Genomic DNA, 24,824 nt, shown 5'->3' on the forward strand with positions numbered 1-24,824 from the left:
ATGCTATTTGGGAAACTAGACCCCTCAAGGCACGTAACAAGGGCTACAGTGAACCTTAACACCTTACAGGTGTTTGACAAACTTTCGTTAAATTGGGATGTGAACATGAAAAATTAGATTTTTTTCATTAAAATGCAGATGTTCCCCCAAATTTTTCATTTTTCACAAGGGGTAATAGGTGAAAATGACCCCCAAAATTTGTAACCCCATTTCTCTTGAGTAACGAAATATGTCATATGTGGATGTAAAGTGATCTGCGGGTGCATTAGAGGGCTCAGAAGGGAAGGAGTCACATTTGGCTTTTGGAAAGCGAATTCTGCTTAAATGTTTTTTTAGAAAGCCCCCATGGTGCCAGAACAGCAAAAAAAAAAAAAAAACCACATGGCATACTATTTTGGAAACTACACCCCTCAAGGAATGTAACAAGGGGTAAATTGAGTCTTTATACCCCACAGGTGTTTGACGAATTTTCACTAAAGTTGGCCGTGAATGAAAAAAAAATTTTTTTTTCAATAAAATGCTGATGTTACCCCAAATTTTTCATTTTTACAAGGGGTAATTAAAGAAATAGTGTCACAAATTTTGGGGGGCTTTTTCTCCTGAGTATGGAAATACCCCATGTGTGGATGTAAAGTGCTCTGCGGGCAAACTACAATGCTCAGAAGAGGAGGAGCGCCATTGGGCTTTTGGAGAGAGAATTTGGTTGGAATGGAAGTCGGGGGCCATGTGCGATCACAAAGCCCCCATGCTACCAGAACAGTGGACCCCCACACACACACACACACATTTTCATGTCCAACTTTAACGAAAATTTATCACAGAATTGAATACGGGGTGCAGTGTGTATTTACACTCCACTGGCATTTGACAGATCTTTGGAACAGTGGGCTGTGCAAATGAAAAATTACATTTTTCATTTTCAAGGACCACTGTAAAAAAAAAACAGTCAGACACCTGTAGGGTATAAATGCTCACTATACCCCTTGTTACATTCCTTGAGGGGTGTAGTTTCCAAAATGGGGTCACATGTGGGGGGGGGGGGGATGTTCCACTGTTCTGGCACCATGGGGGCTTTGTAATCACACATGGCCTTCAATTCCATCCAAATTCTCTCTCCTAAAGCCCAATGGCGCTCCTTCTCTTCTGAGCATTGTAGTTCGCCCGCAATGCACTTTACATCCACATATGGGGTATTTCCTTACTCAGAAGAGATTGGGGATTTATTCCTATTACCCCTTGTGAAAATGAAAACATTGGGAAAACACCAGCATTTTAGTGAAAAAAATCAAATTTTTCATTTTCATGTCCAACTTTAACAAAGATTTGTCAAACACCTATGGGGTGTTAAGGCTCACTTTATCCCTTGTTATGTTTCATGAGGGGTGTAGTTTCCAAAATGGGGTCACATGTGGGTGTTTTTTTTTTTTGTGTTTGTGTAACCAGCAGCCACCATTGTGCAAATCACCTCAAATGTACATAGTGCGCTTTCACTCCTGAGCCATGTTGTGCACCTGCAGAGCATTTTACGTCCACATATGGGGGATTTCCATACTCTGGAGATATTGTGGGTCTTTTTTTCCTTTATACCTCTTATGAAAACGAAAAGTATGGGGCAACACCAGCAAGTTAGTGTAAAAAATTTAATTTTTTACACCAACATGCTGGTGTAGACCCCAACTTTACCTTTTCATAAGGGGTAAAAGGAGAAAAAGCCCCCCAAAATTTGTTGCGTGATTTCTCCTGAGTACGGAAATACCCCATATGTGGCACTAAACTTTTGCCTTGAAATACGACAGGGCTCCGAAGTGAGAGAGCGCCATGTGCATTTGAGGCCTAAGTTAGGGATTTACATAGGAGTGGACCTGGATGCAAGCATGGTACTTGCCTCCGCCAGCAAAATACCCTACGGCAGTGTTCCCCAAACAGGGTGCCTCCAGCTGTTGCAAAACTCCCAGCATGCCTGGAGAGTCAATGGCAATGGAGTTATTTTGCAACAGCTGGAGGACAACATTATTTTTCATAACTCTCTTGAGCGTGCAGTTCAGCAAAGCTTAACAGGTTGTCACTGGCGCCCTCTTCCTCTCCTACATGACCGAGCTGGTAGACACTGGAGACCTTGCACTCCTCCACTTTCTGTTTGAGGATGAGCCGTGGACACTTAATAGGGTTTAGGTCTGGAGACATACTTGGACAGTCTATCACTTTTACCCTCCTCTTCTTTAGCAAGGCAGTGGTCGTCTTGGAGGTGTTTTTGGTGTTGTTATCACGTTAGAATTCTGCCCTGCGGCCCAGTCTGCTTCAGTATGTCACAGTACATGTTGGCTTTCATGGTTCCCTCATTGAACTATAGCTCCCTAGTGCCAGCAGCACTCATCCAGGCCATAGCCCGTGACACTCCCACCCCCATGCTTGACTATAGACTTATATGACCTATGTGCGGCATATGACCTAAGCACTGATAGGCTGACTCCCCACCTCTTCAACCTCTGCAGCAATGCTGGCAACCTCTTAATATAATGCTAAGCACATGCACTCAACATCAACCATGGTAAGGCCTGTTCTGAGAGGAACCTCTCTGCAAAACCGATGTATGAACTTGCTTGCCGTGCTGCGGCTCAGTATCAGGGTCTTGGCAATCTTCTTATAGTCTAGGTCATTTTTATGTAGAGCAACAATTCGTTTTTTCAGATTCTTAGAGAGTTCTTTGCCATGAGGTGCCATGTTGATCTTCCAGTGACCAGTATTAGAGAGTGTGAGAGCGATAACACCAAATGTAAGACACCTGCTCTCCACTCACAACTGAGACCTTGTAACACTAACGAGTCACATGACACTGGTGAGAGAAAATGGCTAATTAGGTCCTATTTAGACATTTCCACCTAGGGTACTCACTTTAGTTGTCAACGTTTGGACATTAATGGCTATGTGTTGAGTTATTTTGAGGGGACACAACATTAAACACTGTTATACAGGCTGTACATTCACTACTTTACATTGTTAAGTGTTGTCACATGAAAACATAATATAAAATATTTACAAAAATGTGTATGCGCTTATGTCAGATACTGTATGTATACACTTGCACTTTATTCAAAAGCATCCCCTATGCTTAAAGTTTTTGGTTTTTTTTTATCAACTGGTGCCAGAAAGTTATACAGATTTGTAAATTACTTCTATTTAAAAATCATAATCCTTCCAGTACTTATCAGCTGTATGCTCCAGAGGAAGTTGTGTAGTTCTTTCTAGTCTGACCACAGTGCTCTCTGCTGACACCTCTGTCCATGTCAGGAACTGTCCAGAGCAGGAGAGGTTTGCTATGGGGATTTTCTCCTAGGGACAGTTCCTAACACGGACAGAGGTGGCAGCAGAGAGCACTTTAGTCAGACAAAAAGAACAACTCAACTTCCTCTGCAGCATACAGCAGCTGATAAGTACTGGAAGAATTAAGATCTTTAAATAGAAGTAATAACAAATAAACAAATAAAAACATTTTCCAGCAGAGTACCCCTTTAACATTGGCTATTCCTCCATCTATCTTTGTAATGTGCTGCTGTAGATGGATCGTTAATCGCGTGCTTCTCTTTAGTAGTCTCATACATAGTAGCTCCAAGATGGAAAGTCAAAGATGGATCTGTACAAATACAAAAATGTTGGTTTAATACACCGAATTTTTCTAGAATTGTCTGTTGGAGAGTTCAGGCTCTAGAAGTGTGAACTCTTTTTCCCTATGAATGTTGTATTCATTGACTACTAGCAGAGATCTTAATAACATTGTAAAAGCCTCATGCACAAGAACTCAATCAAACAATTAAATGAAAAAGCCTGGCCCATAGAAACCAGTGTTCACATGTAACACAGTAAAGATGAAGTATAGACTTTTGTTGCATGAGGCCCAATGTATATATATCTAGAATTCTCCTATTCACTCCCTACACACAGAGCTTTTGTAAATGGTGAGGAATTAAAGCACAGATTCATTATAGAATTATAAAGCAAAACATTATATATAGATATTTCTTACATAAATAAGAACATGAAAACTGTATTTATTATTTAGTTGTGTTCTTTAAATGAATTTACTGTTTATTTTGGTATACAGTATTTAGAATGACTATATGAGAACAGACAGCAAAGTGAATCATGTTTCCAGGATTCCAAATAATTGAAATCTATTTTATTCTTGTATAGGTAACATGATGTCGCTCCAGCAGCTTTACCTTCACAACAATGTCCTTGTGGCTGTCCCAGCAGGTCTGGCCAGTCTGCCTCATCTCTCTCGTCTGGACTTACAGAACAACAGGTTACGCACTGTCCCTATGGAAATTATACAGTGCTCTTGTGTATATCTACAAGGGAATCCCATAGGTGAACCTGAGCCCTCAGCACTTTCTGAAGGTAAAATGCTACCTTAAAAATAGGCCTTCAAAATATTTCCATGTGTAATTTATCTTTGAATATGTTTCATCCATCTTTACCATTTTGTAAAGGTTTTGAAAAGGACCAGCAAACATATAGTTAAGTGTTGTTTCAGTAGAGACATTGATGGCACATTGGGGGTCCGACTGCCAAGACCACTGGCAATAGCTAAAACTGAGTGGCAGCAGCTATAGGCTTTCTCTGTCAGCCACATGGTTGGTCCATTATAGTCAATGGTTAAAGGGGTACTCTGTTGCTCAGCGTTTGGAACAAACTGTTTCAAACACTGGAGCTGGTGCCGGGAGCTTGTGAAGTCATAGTCCCACCCCCTCATGCCATCACGCCCTGCCCCCTCAATGCAAGTTTATGGGAGGGGGCGTAATGCCCCCTCCCATAGACTTGCATTGAGGAGTGGGGCGTGACATCATTGAGGGGGCGGGGTGTGATGTAATGAGGGGGTGGGGCTATGATGTCATGAGCTCCCAGCGCCGGCTCCAGCATTGGGAACAGTTTGTTCCAAACGCTGAGCAGTGGAGTACCCCTTTAATGTTGCTGCATACTGCTGCTGATGAGACATTGATACTTTCAGTGTCAAACAAATCAGTTTTATTTAAAATAAGATAAAATGATATTTAAAATAAGATAAACAAAGCATAAGGGTAAATTATTGCCGGGATGCAACTCGGACAGAAATTAAGTCTCAAAGATACACAAAGTATCAAACAAGAAACGGAATGATGTGAGTTCAGGTAGAGGGAACAGACATGGTCGCACATTCACAATTTGTATTTTGATCTACTTGCTTCTCAGCATAAATTCAAAAACTAACAGGTTGTCCATATACATTTTGATCAGAAAGTATAAAGCCCACTCGCCACGTCAAGACCACCTATTTAGTGTATACTAAATACTAATAATGTATAACAACCTGTTAGCTTTTGAATTTATCCTGAGAAGCAATTAGATCAAAATACAAAATATAGATGTGCGACCATGTCTGTTTTCTCTACTTGAATTCACATTGTGTTTTCTATCCCCTCTTTTGTTGTTGTTTTCACTTGGTCTGCACTCTGCCCCACCCCTTCAGCCAAACCCTATATAAGTAGCAGGGCCCTTTAATTTCTGGCAGCCTCCCAGTCTGACTGAGAGAACATGGTTAGTGTGCTTTTACACCTGGTTTACACTGGTGTGGTGCTGTTCGGCGTCCGTTGCTGCCGTAGCACCGTGGCTGTGGGGAGGTGCGGCCCAGGGACTGGTTTGAGTGGCATTGGGGCTGCTCTGCCAGTGGGTCGTTCCCCCTGTGGGCACTGGTGTTGCGGCGGTCGTCACCCAGTGCTACACCATTTTATGTTAGTGACCCACTCTAAATAGGTGGCCTTGACGTGGCAAGTGGGCTTGAACCTTTTGATCAAAATGTATACTAACAAGCTCAGACAAAGCTGGTTGAGAACACGATTGCGTGCGTTACTCCTGCCTAGCAATCAGTGGTGGTCATTTTTTTTTTTTTTTTTTTTAAATCAGATCTTTTTTTATTAAACGTTTTTCATTTAAAACAGAAGCCGACAAAACAGTAGGCACAATGAATAAAACAGTTGGGTGCAAAGTCTCAAAGTATGACTGATATTAGGAAATCAGACTCATCAGGCATTGAGATATATCAACATTGTGTGTTAAAAATACAATAAGGACGTAATAAAATATGCAGTAAGCACAATAAACCTTACAAACATAAAACCATGCGTAAGCAGTTCCTATATGACTCCGAGCAATGTGCCCTCAATAATAGTACAAAACACATCCAAGGAGCCTGGTACCAAGAGAGATACCAAGCCAATCACAGTGTACAGGAGAACACCAACTTCACAAAGGGGGGAGGAGAGTAGAAAAAGAAAGGAGAGAAACCACACGGGGGGAGGAGGGGAAAGGGGAGAGAGGAAAAGGAAAAAGGAGAAAAAGAGGAGAAATGGAATCAGAAAAAGAAAGGAGGAACACAGAAGGAGAAAAAAAATGAAAAGGGGGGGGGGGGGGTTGGGGGAGGAAGAAAACAGGGCAGGTACATGAGGTAAACAGTATAAAAACTAACTGCGGCCAGCATTAAAGAAGACCTGCAGTGGGCTCCTGCATAATTGAAGAAGAACAGAAGTGGGCAGCCCCAGGGTATCCAACCACCGTCCCATACACCTTTGAATTTAACTGTTGCGTTCCTTCTAAGGTAAATCCCCGCTCTAGCCTGATCACAGCGCTCATTCTATTCGTGAATTCCTGCAGTGTGGGAGGGGCCGAGTTGTCCAATTTGATGCGATAGTTTTACGCGCCTACTATAGGATACACTGGATCCCAAGTAGAACACAAGCATCCACCCAGTCGTCATCTAAACAACCCAGTACACACTCTGCAGGAGTCAGTGGGAGGGGGACAGAGTAAACGTCCCGGATAAGATCCAGGACCCCCCACCCGCCTGTACCCTTCCAGCTCCCTGCAGCCCTAAAATATGCAAAATGATTGGGGTCCTGTACATCCTATGTATTAAGTATAATTGGGAGAGACGATTTGGTTCACTAAGAGACAGGAGGGGGACAGTAGCTAGCGAATCCGTCCGCTGGGCATCAGTAAGGGGGCCAACTTTTTTTTTTTTTGAACAGACAGTGCAGTTTAAAAGGGCACTATGTGAACAAGGCCCGTGTACTGCTGACATGAGTTTGTAAGTAAAAACCTTCTTGTCTTTTCTACAGATGAAAGTCAAAGCTTAGACATAAAGGAGCTTTATGTGAAACCAGAAGACAAGAGGTAGGTAACACCAGTCTTTACTGGTATATGGGTGTCCTTACTCTGCCCTGGTAGCAGATGTCGGAGTAGAGAAGGAATGGGTGTCTGGCAGTGAATTATTCCCCTTATTCTCCCTATTGAGTACACATGCTTCGAGCATTCATGTGCCTGGCGGATTGACTGTTAGCTGACATCTAGGGTGTATGGTCACCTTTAAGGCCTAGAAATTCACGATTATCGGTGTAAACGGTCAAGTCCAGCTCATTCGTTTGAATCTTTTCTGCCACCATATTAGATATCTTTTATGACTGCACGTTACTTTATGTAAACAGGTGTTGTGCAGCCGATAATGATTAACATAAATGGCTGCATAAATGATCCGGCAATCGGTTGTGCGTCCCACCCACATGATTGAGTAAGCTTTGTGAAGGCCCAACAAAGGAGCTGTGATCAGTGAGATCGGCACTCGTTTGCTGCCTCCCGTCTGCCTGTCTTAGTCATGCTTGCGTTTTATAGCATAATTTGCCCCATGATCTTCTATTTTAATAATAAATGAGAATGGCTCCCAGCAGACCAGCAAAATAAAGAAATCCTCTTAAGGGTACGTTCACATGTACAGGATCCTGCACAGATTTGATGCGCAGGATTTGTAACTGCAGATTAGCAGCTGTGCTCAGTCATTTAGTTTGCATTGAAATCTGCAGCAGAAAATCCTGTGCATCAAATCTGCATACTTGTGAACGTACCATAAAGGGGTTATCCACTGCACACATGTTATCACCTATCCGAAGGGGATCAGGAGGGTCCCGCCACTGGGGACCCTCGTGATCTCCGGGACGGCACCCCTGTCATTAGGGGAACGTAGCGAATTCCGCTTTGTGCCCGATGACTGGCAATGCAAGCTGCCACGCCCCCTCCATTCAAGTCTATGGGAGGAGGCGTGATGGCTCTGTACTAGCTGTCATGCCCCCTCCCATAGACATGAATGGAGGGGGCGTAGCGTGACATCACCAACGTGGAAGCTGTCGGCCCAGAGATCGCGAGGGTCCCACTCCTGGATAGGGGATAAGATGTGTGCAGCGGAGTATCCCTTTAAGGGTACGTTCACAGGATCTGCTCCATATTGTTTGCTGCATATTTTATGCAGCTCATTTTATTACCCATTGACGTTAATCAGTAGCAAAATCAGCTGCACAAAATATGCAGCAAAAATATGCAGCAGATCCTGTACGTGTGAACGTACCCTAAAGGAATACTTTAACCTTTTTCCTCTGTTCGGACATATTCTTGCTGGCTGCAGACAAGTAATGAATAGGAACATTTATTGAAATGTCTCTGTATTCAAACAGTGGCAGCAGTGCCTCACAAACAGTGGCAGCAGTGCCTCACAAACAGTGGCAGCAGTGCCTCACAAACAGTGGCAGCAGTGCCTCACAAACAGTGGCTGCAGTGCATAACAAACAGTGGCTGCAGTGCCTCACAAACAGTGGCTGCAGTGCCTCACAAACAGTGGCAGCAGTGCATAACAAACAGTGGCAGCGGTGCCTCACAAACAGTGGCAGCAGTGCCTCACAAACAGTGGCTGCAGTGCCTCACAAACAATGGCTGCAGTGCATAACAAAGAGTGGCTGCAGTGGCTCACAAACAGTGGCAGCAGTGGCTCACAAATAGTGGCAGCAGTGCCTCACAAACATTGGCAGCAGTGCCTCACAAACAGTGGCTGCAGTGCATAACAAATAGTGGCAGCAGTGCATAACAAACAGTGGCTGCAGTGCCTCACAAACAGTGGCAGCAGTGCCTCACAAACAGTGGCTGCAGTGCATAACAAACAGTGGCAGCAGTGCCTCGCAAAAAGTGGCTGCAGTGCCTCACAAACTGGCTGCAGTGCATAACAAAGAGTGGCTGCAGTGTCTCACAAACAGTGGCAGCAGTGCCTCACAAACAGTGGCAGCAGTGCATAACAAACAGTGGCAGCAGTGCCTCACAAACAGTGGCAGCAGTGCCTCACAAACAGTGGCAGCAGTGCCTCACAAACAGTGGCAGCAGTGCATAACAAACAGTGGCAGCAGTGCCTCACAAACAGTGGCAGCAGTGCCTCACAAACAGTGGCTGAAGTGCCTCACAAACAGTGGCAGCAGTGCCTCACAAACAGTGGTAGCAGTGCCTCACAAACAGTGGCAGCAGTGCATAACAAACAGTGGCAGCAGTGCCATACAAATAGTGGCAGCAGTGCATAACAAACAGTGACAGCAGTGCCTCACAAACAGTGGCAGCAGTGCATAACAAATAGTGGCAGCAGTGCCTCACAAACAGTGGCAGCAGTGCATGACAAACAGTGGCAGCAGTGCCTCACAAACAGTGGCAGCAGTGCATAACAAACAGTGGCAGCAGTGCCTCACAAACAGTGGCAGCAGTGCCTCACAAACAGTGGCAGCAGTGCCTCACAAACAGTGGCTGCAGTGCCTCACAAACAGTGGCAGCAGTGCCTCACAAACAGTGGCTGCAGTGCCTCACAAACAGTGGCTGCAGTGCCTCACAAACAGTGGCAGCAGTGCTCAACAAACAGTGGCAGCAGTGCTCAACAAACAGTGGCAGCAGTGCCTCACAAACAGTGGCAGCAGTGCCTCACAAACAGTGGCAGCAGTGCCTCACAAACAGTGGCAGCAGTGCCTCACAAACAGTGGCAGCAGTGCCTCACAAACAGTGGCAGCAGTGCCTCACAAACAGTGGCTGCAGTGCATAACAAACAGTGGCAGCAGTGCCTCACAAAAAGTGGCTGCAGTGCCTCACAAACTGGCTGCAGTGCATAACAAAGAGTGGCTGCAGTGCCTCACAAACAGTGGCAGCAGTGCCTCACAAACAGTGGCAGCAGTGCCTCACAAACAGTGGCAGCAGTGCCTCACAAACAGTGGCAGCAGTGCATAACAAACAGTGGCAGCAGTGCCTCACAAACAGTGGCTGCAGTGCATAACAAAGAGTGGCTGCAGTGCATAACAAACAGTGGCAGCAGTGCCTCACAAACAGTGGCTGCAGTGCATAACAAGCAGTGGCTGCAGTGCCTCGCAAACAGTGGCAGCAGTGCCTCACAAACAGTGGCAGCAGTGCCTCACAAACAGTGGCAGCAGTGCATAACAAACAGTGGCAGCAGTGCCTCACAAACAGTGGCTGCAGTGCCTCACAAACAGTGGCTGCAGTGCATAACAAAGAGTGGCTGCAGTGCATAACAAACAGTGGCTGCAGTGCCTCACAAACAGTGGCAGCAGTGCCTCACAAACAGTGGCTGCAGTGCATAACAAGCAGTGGCTGCAGTGCCTCGCAAACAGTGGCAGCAGTGCCTCGCAAACAGTGGCTGCAGTGCCTCACAAACAGTGGCAGCAGTGCCTCACAAACAGTGGCTGCAGTGCCTCACAAACAGTGGCTGCAGTGCCTCACAAACAGTGGCAGCAGTGCCTCACAAACAGTGGCAGCAGTGCATAACAAATAGTGGCAGCAGTGCCTCACAAACAGTGGCAGCAGTGCATGACAAACAGTGGCAGCAGTGCCTCACAAACAGTGGCAGCAGTGCATAACAAACAGTGGCAGCAGTGCCTCACAAACAGTGGCAGCAGTGCCTCACAAACAGTGGCAGCAGTGCCTCACAAACAGTGGCTGCAGTGCCTCACAAACAGTGGCAGCAGTGCCTCACAAACAGTGGCTGCAGTGCCTCACAAACAGTGGCTGCAGTGCCTCACAAACAGTGGCAGCAGTGCTCAACAAACAGTGGCAGCAGTGCTCAACAAACAGTGGCAGCAGTGCCTCACAAACAGTGGCAGCAGTGCCTCACAAACAGTGGCAGCAGTGCCTCACAAACAGTGGCAGCAGTGCCTCACAAACAGTGGCAGCAGTGCCTCACAAACAGTGGCAGCAGTGCCTCACAAACAGTGGCTGCAGTGCATAACAAACAGTGGCAGCAGTGCCTCACAAAAAGTGGCTGCAGTGCCTCACAAACTGGCTGCAGTGCATAACAAAGAGTGGCTGCAGTGCCTCACAAACAGTGGCAGCAGTGCCTCACAAACAGTGGCAGCAGTGCCTCACAAACAGTGGCAGCAGTGCCTCACAAACAGTGGCAGCAGTGCATAACAAACAGTGGCAGCAGTGCCTCACAAACAGTGGCTGCAGTGCATAACAAAGAGTGGCTGCAGTGCATAACAAACAGTGGCAGCAGTGCCTCACAAACAGTGGCTGCAGTGCATAACAAGCAGTGGCTGCAGTGCCTCGCAAACAGTGGCAGCAGTGCCTCACAAACAGTGGCAGCAGTGCCTCACAAACAGTGGCAGCAGTGCATAACAAACAGTGGCAGCAGTGCCTCACAAACAGTGGCTGCAGTGCCTCACAAACAGTGGCTGCAGTGCATAACAAAGAGTGGCTGCAGTGCATAACAAACAGTGGCTGCAGTGCCTCACAAACAGTGGCAGCAGTGCCTCACAAACAGTGGCTGCAGTGCATAACAAGCAGTGGCTGCAGTGCCTCGCAAACAGTGGCAGCAGTGCCTCGCAAACAGTGGCTGCAGTGCCTCACAAACAGTGGCAGCAGTGCCTCACAAACAGTGGCTGCAGTGCCTCACAAACAGTGGCTGCAGTGCCTCACAAACAGTGGCAGCAGTGCCTCACAAACAGTGGCAGCAGTGCATAACAAATAGTGGCAGCAGTGCCTCACAAACAGTGGCAGCAGTGCATGACAAACAGTGGCAGCAGTGCCTCACAAACAGTGGCAGCAGTGCATAACAAACAGTGGCAGCAGTGCCTCACAAACAGTGGCAGCAGTGCCTCACAAACAGTGGCAGCAGTGCCTCACAAACAGTGGCTGCAGTGCCTCACAAACAGTGGCTGCAGTGCCTCACAAACAGTGGCTGCAGTGCCTCACAAACAGTGGCAGCAGTGCTCAACAAACAGTGGCAGCAGTGCTCAACAAACAGTGGCAGCAGTGCCTCACAAACAGTGGCAGCAGTGCCTCACAAACAGTGGCAGCAGTGCCTCACAAACAGTGGCAGCAGTGCCTCACAAACAGTGGCAGCAGTGCCTCACAAACAGTGGCAGCAGTGCCTCACAAACAGTGGCAGCAGTGCCTCACAAACAGTGGCTGCAGTGCATAACAAACAGTGGCAGCAGTGCCTCACAAAAAGTGGCTGCAGTGCCTCACAAACTGGCTGCAGTGCATAACAAAGAGTGGCTGCAGTGCCTCACAAACAGTGGCAGCAGTGCCTCACAAACAGTGGCAGCAGTGCCTCACAAACAGTGGCAGCAGTGCCTCACAAACAGTGGCAGCAGTGCATAACAAACAGTGGCAGCAGTGCCTCACAAACAGTGGCTGCAGTGCATAACAAAGAGTGGCTGCAGTGCATAACAAACAGTGGCAGCAGTGCCTCACAAACAGTGGCTGCAGTGCATAACAAGCAGTGGCTGCAGTGCCTCGCAAACAGTGGCAGCAGTGCCTCACAAACAGTGGCAGCAGTGCCTCACAAACAGTGGCAGCAGTGCATAACAAACAGTGGCAGCAGTGCCTCACAAACAGTGGCTGCAGTGCATAACAAAGAGTGGCTGCAGTGCATAACAAACAGTGGCTGCAGTGCCTCACAAACAGTGGCAGCAGTGCCTCACAAACAGTGGCTGCAGTGCATAACAAGCAGTGGCTGCAGTGCCTCGCAAACAGTGGCAGCAGTGCCTCGCAAACAGTGGCTGCAGTGCCTCACAAACAGTGGCAGCAGTGCCTCACAAACAGTGGCTGCAGTGCCTCACAAACAGTGGCAGCAGTGCCTCACAAACAGTGGCAGCAGTGCCTCACAAACAGTGGCAGCAGTGCATAACAAACAGTGGCAGCAGTGCCTCACAAACAGTGGCAGCAGTGCCTCACAAACAGTGGCTGAAGTGCCTCACAAACAGTGGCAGCAGTGCCTCACAAACAGTGGTAGCAGTGCCTCACAAACAGTGGCAGCAGTGCATAACAAACAGTGGCAGCAGTGCCATACAAATAGTGGCAGCAGTGCATAACAAACTGTGACAGCAGTGCCTCACAAAAAGTGGCAGCAGTGCATAACAAATAGTGGCAGCAGTGCCTCACAAACAGTGGCAGCAGTGCATGACAAACAGTGGCAGCAGTGCCTCACAAACAGTGGCAGCAGTGCATAACAAACAGTGGCAGCAGTGCCTCACAAACAGTGGCAGCAGTGCCTCACAAACAGTGGCAGCAGTGCCTCACAAACAGTGGCTGCAGTGCCTCACAAACAGTGGCAGCAGTGCCTCACAAACAGTGGCTGCAGTGCCTCACAAACAGTGGCTGCAGTGCCTCACAAACAGTGGCAGCAGTGCTCAACAAACAGTGGCAGCAGTGCTCAACAAACAGTGGCAGCAGTGCCTCACAAACAGTGGCAGCAGTGCCTCACAAACAGTGGCAGCAGTGCCTCACAAACAGTGGCAGCAGTGCCTCACAAACAGTGGCAGCAGTGCCTCACAAACAGTGGCAGCAGTGCCTCACAAACAGTGGCTGCAGTGCATAACAAACAGTGGCAGCAGTGCCTCACAAAAAGTGGCTGCAGTGCCTCACAAACTGGCTGCAGTGCATAACAAAGAGTGGCTGCAGTGCCTCACAAACAGTGGCAGCAGTGCCTCACAAACAGTGGCAGCAGTGCCTCACAAACAGTGGCAGCAGTGCCTCACAAACAGTGGCAGCAGTGCATAACAAACAGTGGCAGCAGTGCCTCACAAACAGTGGCTGCAGTGCATAACAAAGAGTGGCTGCAGTGCATAACAAACAGTGGCAGCAGTGCCTCACAAACAGTGGCTGCAGTGCATAACAAGCAGTGGCTGCAGTGCCTCGCAAACAGTGGCAGCAGTGCCTCACAAACAGTGGCAGCAGTGCCTCACAAACAGTGGCAGCAGTGCATAACAAACAGTGGCAGCAGTGCCTCACAAACAGTGGCTGCAGTGCCTCACAAACAGTGGCTGCAGTGCATAACAAAGAGTGGCTGCAGTGCATAACAAACAGTGGCTGCAGTGCCTCACAAACAGTGGCAGCAGTGCCTCACAAACAGTGGCTGCAGTGCATAACAAGCAGTGGCTGCAGTGCCTCGCAAACAGTGGCAGCAGTGCCTCGCAAACAGTGGCTGCAGTGCCTCACAAACAGTGGCAGCAGTGCCTCACAAACAGTGGCTGCAGTGCCTCACAAACAGTGGCTGCAGTGCCTCACAAACAGTGGCAGCAGTGCCTCACAAACAGTGGCAGCAGTGCATAACAAATAGTGGCAGCAGTGCCTCACAAACAGTGGCAGCAGTGCATGACAAACAGTGGCAGCAGTGCCTCACAAACAGTGGCAGCAGTGCCTCACAAACAGTGGCAGCAGTGCCTCACAAACAGTGGCTGCAGTGCCTCACAAACAGTGGCAGCAGTGCCTCACAAACAGTGGCTGCAGTGCCTCACAAACAGTGGCTGCAGTGCCTCACAAACAGTGGCAGCAGTGCTCAACAAACAGTGGCAGCAGTGCTCAACAAACAGTGGCAGCAGTGCCTCACAAACAGTGGCAGCAGTGCCTCACAAACAGTGGCAGCAGTGCCTCACAAACAGTGGCAGCAGTGCCTCACAAACAGTGGCAGCAGTGCCTCACAAACAGTGGCAGCAGTGCCTCACAAACAGTGGCTGCAGTGCATAACAAACAGTGGCAGCAGTGCCTCACAAAAAGTGGCTGCAGTGCCTCACAAACTGGCTGCAGTGCATAACAAAGAGTGGCTGCAGTGCCTCACAAACAGTGGCAGCAGTGCCTCACAAACAGTGGCAGCAGTGCCTCACAAACAGTGGCAGCAGTGCCTCACAAACAGTGGCAGCAGTGCATAACAAACAGTGGCAGCAGTGCCTCACAAACAGTGGCTGCAGTGCATAACAAAGAGTGGCTGCAGTGCATAACAAACAGTGGCAGCAGTGCCTCACAAACAGTGGCTGCAGTGCATAACAAGCAGTGGCTGCAGTGCCTCGCAAACAGTGGCAGCAGTGCCTCACAAACAGTGGCAGCAGTGCCTCACAAACAGTGGCAGCAGTGCATAACAAACAGTGGCAGCAGTGCCTCACAAACAGTGGCTGCAGTGCATAACAAAGAGTGGCTGCAGTGCATAACAAACAGTGGCTGCAGTGCCTCACAAACAGTGGCAGCAGTGCCTCACAAACAGTGGCAGCAGTGCCTCACAAACAGTGGCTGCAGTGCATAACAAGCAGTGGCTGCAGTGCCTCGCAAACAGTGGCAGCAGTGCCTCGCAAACAGTGGCTGCAGTGCCTCACAAACAGTGGCAGCAGTGCCTCACAAACAGTGGCTGCAGTGCCTCACAAACAGTGGCTGCAGTGCCTCACAAACAGTGGCAGCAGTGCCTCACAAACAGTGGCAGCAGTGCCTCACAAACAGTGGCTGCAGTGCATAACAAACAGTGGCTGCAGTGCCTCACAAACTGGCTGCAGTGCATAACAAAGAGTGGCTGCAGTGCCTCACAAACAGTGGCAGCAGATTTCCAGTTTAGAAGATCTAGAACATTTTAGGGTAACATGTGGGCCCTAAAAAGATTGTCCAGGGATGAAAATATTTTCAGAAAGGACCACGGGGATGTCAAAATATTACTACACATACTCACCTACCCTGATCCCTCTGCTGCTGAGGTCCCCTATCCCCTCAGCTTCTTCCTGTAACTTAGATACCATGCAGGAACTGGCTTAGGCTGGTCACCACTGCAGTGACATTACAATACAAGTGTAATACATGTAGTTTATATGAACTAGAATTGATACTGCCAATAATGACTTTTTTTCCTTTACAAATGTTCTCAGTTTTTGTGTCACACCAGATGGATGCTGGGTATTCCTCCCACATGGCTTTCACCTTTGTTTTCCTCCTGGAGCTGTATCTTGTAACACAAGAATATATTATCAGATACTGGTTCCAGACCAGCAACATGTAAGGCTTGGACACCATGATGTGCTGCTAAGTAGCACCCTGGAGCTACAGCCTCATGGCATACAGTTCCTTCAGGTAAGGTGCAGTTGAGAATATGTAATCTTTAAGGGTGCACAAACCATATTGGCAGCCTTTATTGTACCAGAGGTTTGAAGGATTCCCCAAATTAAAAAAACATGGGGGTTGGAATAGTGCATAGAGAGTTCAAGGGAATCTTTCAGCTCTATATCATGCTCAAGTGTGGTAAATGCCTTAAAGGACATCTGCAGCGTGATTAACACTTATCCCCAACCACAGGATAGGGGATAAGTGTTTGATCGCAGGGGGTCCGACCGCTGGGACCCCCTGTGATCTCCTGTACAGAGCCGCGGCTGTCCCGTGCAGGGGGCGTGCCGGCCGCAGCATGACGTTGCAGCCGGCACGCCTCCTCCATACATCTCTATGGGAGAGGAGGGGAGGCAAGCGTTCGTGCCTCCCCGTCTCCCCCACAGAACTGTATTGGGACGGGGAGTAGATGGGGCGTCACCGTCGACCTCTAGGTCGGCGCCCCATTAGGGAGATCGAGGGGGGGTCCCAGCGGTCGGACCCCCCGCAATCAAACACTTATCCCCTATCCACAGGATAGGGGATAAGTGTCATACCGCTGCAGTTGTCCTTTAAAAACAATGCCGGAGCAGCTGTGATTTTTTTTATGCTGCTTACCACTAACAGAGAAATAAAAAGTAATTAAAAAAATGGTATTTACCCAAAAATGTTGCATTTTTTTTAACTTTGAAGCTCTCTGCTTGTAAGGAAAATGGACATCCCAAATAAATTATATATTGATTCACATATACAATATGTCCACTTTATGTTTCCATCATAAAATTGACGAGTTTTTACTTTTGGAAGACATCAGAGGGCTTCAAAGTTCAGCAGCAACTTTCCAATTTTTCACAAAATTTTCAAAATCTAAATTTTTCAGGGACCAGTTCTGTTTTGAAGTGGATTTGAAGGGCCTTCCTATTATAAATACCCCACAAATGACCCAATTATAAAAACTGCACCCCTCAAAGTATTCAAAATTACATTCAAAAAGTTTGTTAACCCTTTAGGTGTTTCACAGGAATAGCAGCAAATTGAAGGAGAAAATTCTAAATCTTAATTTTTTACAATCGCATGTTCTTGTAGACCCAGTTATTGAATTTTTACAAGGGGTAAAAGGAGAGAAATCTTCCTAAAATGTGAAACCCAATTTCTCTTGAGTAAGAGAATACCTCATATGTGTATGTCAAGTGTTCGGCGGGCGCAGTAGAGGGCTCAGAAGGGAAGGAGCGACAGTGGGATTTTGGAGAGTGAGTTTTTCTGAAATGGTTTTTGGGGGGCATGTCACATTTAGGAAGCCCCTATGGTGCCAGAACAGCAAAAGAAACCCCACGTGGCATACTATTTTGGAAACTACACCCCTCAAGGCATGTAAGAAGGGGTCCAGTGAGCCTTAACACCCCACAGGTGTTTGACGACTTTTCGTGAAAGTTGGATGTGAAAATAAATTATTTTTTTTCACTAAAATGCTGGTTTTCCCTCAGATGTAACATTTTTTACAAGGGATAATAGGACAAAATGGCCCCCAAAATTTGTAACCCCATCTCTTCTGAGTATGGAAATACCCCATGTTAGGACGTAAAATGCTTTGCAGGCAAACTACAATGCTCAGAAGAGAAGGAGTCACATTTAGCTTTTGAAAAGCAAAATTTGCTGAAATGTTTTTTTTGGGGGCATGTCCCATTTAGGAAGCTAGTTTTCCCTCAAATTTAAAATTTTTACAAGGGGTAATAGGACAAAATGCCCCCCAAAATTTGAAACCCCATCTCTTCTGAGTATGGAAATACCCCAAATGTGGATGTCAAGTGCTCTGCTGGCACACTACAATGCTCAGAAGAGAAGGAGCGCCATTGAGCTTTTGGGAAAAAAAATTGTTTGGAATGGAAGTCAGGGGCCATGTGTGTTTACAAAGCCCCCCACATGTGACCCTATTTTGGAAACTACACCCCTCACAGAATTTAATAAGGGGTGCAGTGAGTATTTACACCCCACTGGCGTTTGACAGATCTTTGGAACAATGGGCTGTGCAAATGAAAAATTAAATTTTTCATTTTCACGGACCACTGTTCCAAAAATCTGTCAGACACCTGTGGGGTGTAAATGCTCAATGTACCCCTTATTACATTACATGGAGCAATGGGTATTTATTTTTTTGCGTTTTACGCCCACATATGGGGTATTTCCGTACTCAGGAGAAATTGCGTTACAAATTTTGGGGGTCTTTTTTTCCTTTTAACGCTTGTGAAAATAGAAAGTATGGGGCAACACCAGCATGTTAGTGTAAATTTTTTTCTTTTTTTACACTAACAAGCTGGTGTAGACCCAAACTTTTCCTTTTCATAAGGGGTAAAAGGAGAAAAAGCCCCCAAAATTTGTAGTGCAAATTTCTCTCGAGTATGGAAATACCCCATATGTGGCACTAAACTGTTTCCTTGAAATACGACAGGGCTCCGAAGTGAGAGAGCGCCATGCGCATTTGAGGACTAAATTAGGGATTGCATAGGGGTGGACATAGGGGTATTCTACACCAGTGATTCCCAAACAGGGTGACTCCAGCTGTTGCTCAATTCACAGCATGTCTGGACAGTCAGTGGCTGTCCGAAAATGTTGGGAGTTGTTGTTTTGCAACAGCTAGAGGCTCCGTTTTGGAAACACTGCCGTACAATACGTTTTTCATTTTTATTGGGGGGGACAGTGTAAGGGGGTGTATATGTAGTGTTTTACTCTTTATTATGTGTTAGTGTAGTGTAGTGTTTTTAGGGTACATTCGCACTGGCGTGTTACGGTGAGTTTCCCGCTAGGAGTTTGCGCTGCGGTGAAAAATTTGCCGCAGCCCAAACTTGAAGCAGGAAACTTACTGTAAGCCTGCCCGTGTGAATGTACCCTGTACGTTCACATGGGGGGGGGGCAAACCTCCAGCTGTTTCAAAACTACAACTCCCAGCATGTACTGACAGACCGTGCATGCTGGGAGTTGTACTTTTGCAACAGCTGGAGACACACTGGTTGGAAAACCTTCAGTTAGGTTCTGTTACCTAACTCAGTATTTTCCAACGAGTGTGCCTCCAGCTGTTGCAAAACTACAACTACCAGCATGTACTGATCGCCGAAGGGCATGCTGGGAGATGTAGTTATGCAATAGCTGGAGGTACGCAACTACAACTCCCAGCATGCCGAGACAGCTGTTTGCTGTTTGGGCATGCTGGGATTTGCAGTTTTGCAGCATCTGGAGGGCTACAGTTTTAGAGAACACTGCAAAGTGATCTCCAAACTGTGGTCCTCCAGCTGTTGCAAAACTACAAATCCCAGCATGCCCAGACAGCGAACAGTTGTTTGGGCATTCTAGGAGTTGTAGTTTTGCAAGATCTGGAGGGCTACAGTTTAGGGACCACTATATAGTGGTCTCAAACTGTAGCCCTCCAGCTGTTGCAAAACTACATATTCCAGCATGCCCAAACAGCTGTCTGGGCATGCTGGGAGTTGTAGTTTTGCAACATCTGGAGGGCTACAGTTAGAGACCACTGTATAGAGGTCTCAAACTGTACCCTCCAGATGTTGCTAGGCAACTCCGTCGGATCCAGCCGCACGTCATCGCCGCCCGCCGATCTCCGTCGCCCGCTGCCTCCATCGCCCGCCCCGATCGGTAAATGGATCTTCGGCACCGGTCCCCGTCATTTCCCCGTCCTGCCCCTCCTATTGTGGGTGGGCAGGACGGGGAAAATGAAAGTTAACCCCCCCCCCCCGCCCCCGATCTGCTATTGGTGGTCGCGTCTAGACCACCAATAGCAGGGATAGGAGGGGTGGCACCCCTGCCACCTCACTCCTATCGCTTCAGGGGGATCCTGGGTGTCTTAGACAACCGCAATCCCCCTTATATTCCGAGTCACTATAGACCCGTAATGACCTGGAATCGCGCAAATCGCAAGTGTGAATTCACTTGCGATTTGCCGCAATCGCCGACATGGGGGGATCTGATGACCCCCCTGGGCGTTTGCATGGGATGCCTGCTGAACAATTTCAGCAGGCATCCCGGTCCGATCCCCGCCCGGCACGCGGCAGGGGCCGGAATTCTCCATGACGTACGCGTATTTCATGGGTCCTTAAGGGGTTAAAGGGGTACTCCGCTCCTAGACCCACCACTGGGGACCCCCGCAATCTCCTTGCTGCAACAGGTGTTCGTTTATAGCATCGGGAGCAGCTCCAGAGGCTTGTGATGTCACGGCCGTGCCCCGCTCCTGACGTCACAGCCACGCCCCCTCAATGCAAGTCTATGGGAGGGGGTGTGACAGCCATCATGCCCCCTCCCATAGACTTTGCATTGTGGGGGTATGGCCGTGACATCACCATCGGGGCGTGACCATGACGTCACGAGCCTCCGCCCTGCATCGCCAGTCATCCAGCACCTGAAGACTAGGGTGCTGCTGGGGACCCCCCGCGATCAGACATCTTATCCCCTATCCTTTGGATAGGGGATAAGATATCTAGGGGTGGAGTATCCCTTTAAGCAAGTCCATATACATACATTAACAAGGAAATGGGCAAGTGGCATTTGTGAGAGATTTATGTCAATTTGTATTAAAACGATTAAAACGTATTAGTTGTAGAATTTTCTGACTTGACTAAGATTACACATTGTATACTTCTCACTTGTTTTACAGGATGTGGAAATCAAGATCCCATTTGCCTTTCTTAAGCCTGTGCCAAAGCGTGAGGTGGTTATTAGGACTTTTATTGACAGTTCTGGATCATGGATGGACATGAGCACCACTACAAAGGAGAAGTCATTGTATGAGGTGGGGCCTCCATGAAGAAACATAGGATTGCATTACGGACACATTCATTCATTTAGTCTTTCTAGTGATGTCAAAACTAGCAATATGTGAATAGAATAGAAATACACAACAAACAAATTGACTACAATGTGCAGTAACCAGAGGTCCTAACCTATATGTGGCTAATGGAACAATACTGTCTTTACTTTTATTCCAAAATAGATGCTGGCATCTTGTAAGACACCTCACTTCTCCTGGTTCCTTGTGGTCTCACGTTTAGTTGAAGATAGCTGTGAGGTTCCACAAGAAGGGGAGCTGCTGTTCTCCTCCGTGGACCAAAACATCCGGGTCGAATTTCCACCAGGTGCAACTGCAGAGACTCGAACAGTTCGCATGCAGGTCAGTGATCTGCAATGTTACATGGCTATGGCCAAGCCGGATCATGTCAAAGCATGACGTTCTTTTCTTTTCATCCCATGTTTTTTTCTCATCTACTCATCATTTTAGGTTTTGCCAGTCTCCAGGAAAATGTTGGAGAATATCACTGGAGATGTGGAGTCCTCCACAAGTCCCCTCTTATGTCTATCACAAAATTCAGCAGACAACTTTTTGAGTCCTGTTAAGATTCAGTTGCCCCTCCCGCCGGGTGTGACAGGTCAGATAGTAAACTTGTGCTGTGCTGTGATGTTTTGGTCCGTGTTTGGTTCATTGACTGTGCCTTTGTTTTGTTGTTTGCAGGTGACACCCTGGACCGCTCCCGTCTGTTCCTTTTGCATGGAGATCCACGGGCACAGACATGGACTGACATAACCAACCAGGTGGTGTTACAGATCACTCATATTTATGCTCACTTTCAGGTGGATCATTTTTCTTGGTAAGTTCTTATTTTTCACCATGGTTAGTATTTCTTAAGTACCGTATATACTCGAGTATAACCCGAGTTTTTCAGCCTGATTTTTCGCGCTGAAAACGCCCCCCTTGGCTTATACTCAAGTGAACTCTCCACCTGTCAATTCCTTCTCAGTGATCTTCCACCTGCGGACCTCCAGATGTTGCAAAACTACCGCTCACAGCATGCCCGGACAGCCGTTGGCTGTCCAGGCATGCTGGGAGTTGTAGTTTTGAAACCTCTGGAGGTCCACAGGTTGAAGACCACTACAGCCTTCGTCATCATCCAGACCCCACCTTTAGTTTTCTACTCACCGCCCCTCGGTGGGAAGGAAGGGTGAGCTGGTCCGGGCCATCTATGCTGCAGGGACCGCCCGATGGGGAGGGTTAGTCGTTCCGGGCTGTCCATCTTCACCGGGAGGTCCTCTTCTCTGCTCCGGGCTGGCCCCGGACTACAACGGGCCGGCCTGGACGACAACGCACAGGGACGTCCGTGCGCATGAACGTCCCTGTGTGTCATCGTCAAGGCAACGTCACTAGTCCGGGGGCCGGCCCGGAGCGGAGAAGAGGGACAGCCTGGAATGAATAACCCTCCCCACAGGACAGTCCCTGCAGCATAGATGGCCCGGACCAGCTCACCCTTACATCCCACCTAGGGGAGGTGAGTAGAAAACTAAAGCCGATGGCTGTCCGGGCATGCTGGGAGTTGTAGTCTTGCAACATCTGGAGGTCTGCAGGTTGAAGACCACTGATGAAGGGATTGACAGGCGGTGATGATGAAGGGGGGGGGTGATGACGAGGGGGTTGATGACGGGGGTCTGCATGATGACAGGGGTCTGAATGATGACGGGGGGTCTGAATGATGATGGGGGTGATGATGACGAGGGTCTGGAGGATGACAGGGGGTCTGGATGATGACGGGGGTCTGGATGATGACATGGGGGGATGATGTATTTCCCACCCTAGGCTTATAGTTGAGTCAATAACTTTTCCTGGGTTTTTGGGGTGAAATTGGGGGCCTCTGCTTATATATTCGAATATATACGGTATGTCTTTTTTTTTTCTTGACTTTGATGTTTGCATGGAAATTCATGTATCGGAAATATTTGTAACCAAATATCACTCCTTAAAATTGTGGTTTGTTTGCTGTTTTCCCGATTTATCTTTTTAAGGTACTGGCTGTGGTATACCACAAAGTCCTATGTGGGTGAGCTGGCCAAGAATGTGTACAAGCGGCTGCGGATGTACCAGGTCAACTTTGTTGCTTTGCAGAGGAAGCGAGACCCAGAGCAGGTGCTGCTACAGTGTGTCCCTAAGCATAAGGTAGAATCTATGTCTTAAATTTCATATATATATATATAGCCCTTTATTAATATTATTATATTTCATTCATCCCTCATTTCCTAGTAAAGAAGGGACAATGTAAGTAGGTCAGAAGCAGGTGGGTTAGAACTCTTAGTAAAAAAGTTTCCATTAATATAGGTGACACAGAATAGGTGATGAGTGTCTGACTGGTGGCGGCCCAACCGAACTGACCCCCCCCCCCCCCTTACAATAAGGGAGGGGGGTTCACGTTTCTCTCTAATTCAGTGTTTATCAAGTGCGGTCCTCAAGACCACCAACAGGTCATGTTTTCAGGATTTCCTTAGTCTTTCACAGATGATATAATTATGGTCAGTGAATCAGATATCACCACAGTTATCATCTGTGAAAGACAAAGGAAATCCTGAAAACATGACCTGTCGTGAGGACCGCGCTTGAGAAACACTGCTCTAAATGAATGGAGTAGCAGTCAAAAATACACGCTGCTGCTTCATAACGGGCCTGAAGTCAGGTCCGCTCTATGCTGTCGTTACATGTGCCTGCTGGTAGCGACAATACGCCGCGATGAGCAGACACCCTGCGGCGATGTGCGCTGCGTACTCGCACATCTCCCTGCTCTGAGCTAGGCAGAGAGCTCCCGCGATGTGCAAGTATACTACTACTCGCACATCGCACTGTGTCTGCTCATAGCGGCGTATTGCCCCTACCAGCAGGCACATGTATAGACAGCATAGAGTAGGCCTTCACCAGCGGGTCCGCAGCGTAAAATCCGCTGCGAAAATCCGCTCGTGTGAACGTACACTTAGGCCCACAAAGTGGAATGAAGCAGCAACACTCATGTCCGATTGATGTTTCATTCAAAACCCAAGAAAATACAGTCAGGAGCACATAAGTAAATGACCCCCTTTGTGTCTGTTTTATCCAAATATTCTGATTGGAATAATAATAAATGTATTTTAGGGATTTTTTTAATGCAATTACCTAATATATTAGTACAGGTTTGAAGGATTATTTCCATCAGGAAATGCCATTAGTAACAATGAATGGGGCTATGCTGCAGTTCCCTGCCAGTGGCCAACAACAAAAATCTTTAAAGGGATGTTAAAGGGGTACTCCCGTGGAAAACTTTTTTTTTTTTTTTTTTTTTAAATCAACTGGTGCCAGAAAGTTAAACAGATTTGTAAATCACTTCTATTAAAAAATCTTAATCCTTCCAGTAGTTTTTAGGGGCTGTATACTAAAGAGAAATCCAAAAAAGAAATGCATTTCCTCTGATGTCATGACCACAGTGCTCTCTGCTGTCCATTTCATGAACTGTCCAGAGCAGGAAAAAATCCCCATAGCAAACAAATGCTGCTCTGGACAGTTCCTAAAATGGACGGCAGAGGTCAGCAGAGAGCACTGTGGTCATGACATCAGAGGAAATGCATTTCTTTTTTGGATTTCTCTGTAGTATACAGCCCCTAAAATGTACTGGGAGGATTAAGATTTTTTAATAGAAGTGATTAACAAATCTGTTTAACTTTCTGGCACCAGTTGATTTTAAAGAAAAAAAAAAAAAATTCCACGGGAGTACCCCTTTAAAGGAGCACTGTGGTGCCTTTATTCTTAG

At 47.3% G+C, this 24,824-nt stretch overlaps 1 protein-coding gene across 5 annotated transcripts in view; it reads left to right on the forward strand.

Moving 5' to 3' along the window:
* PIDD1 (p53-induced death domain protein 1) overlaps positions 1–24,824 on the forward strand; it is an 89,349-nt gene that overhangs the window by 49,647 nt on the left and 14,878 nt on the right. For 4 of the 5 annotated variants that reach the window (XM_056526929.1, XM_056526927.1, XM_056526930.1 and 1 more), the window contains 8 exons: positions 4,189–4,395; positions 7,149–7,203; positions 16,020–16,221; positions 20,888–21,022; positions 21,224–21,400; positions 21,509–21,656; positions 21,740–21,875; positions 23,062–23,212. In XM_056526929.1, coding sequence (XP_056382904.1) covers positions 4,189–4,395; positions 7,149–7,203; positions 16,020–16,221; positions 20,888–21,022; positions 21,224–21,400; positions 21,509–21,656; positions 21,740–21,875; positions 23,062–23,212 — 1,211 coding nt within the window. The remainder of the gene's footprint in view (positions 1–4,188; positions 4,396–7,148; positions 7,204–16,019; positions 16,222–20,887; positions 21,023–21,223; positions 21,401–21,508; positions 21,657–21,739; positions 21,876–23,061; positions 23,213–24,824) is intronic. The other variant, XM_056526932.1, reaches the window with a different exon arrangement.

Source organism: Hyla sarda, chromosome 6 (genome assembly GCF_029499605.1).
Source record: "Hyla sarda isolate aHylSar1 chromosome 6, aHylSar1.hap1, whole genome shotgun sequence".
Lineage (NCBI taxonomy): Eukaryota > Metazoa > Chordata > Amphibia > Anura > Hylidae > Hyla > Hyla sarda.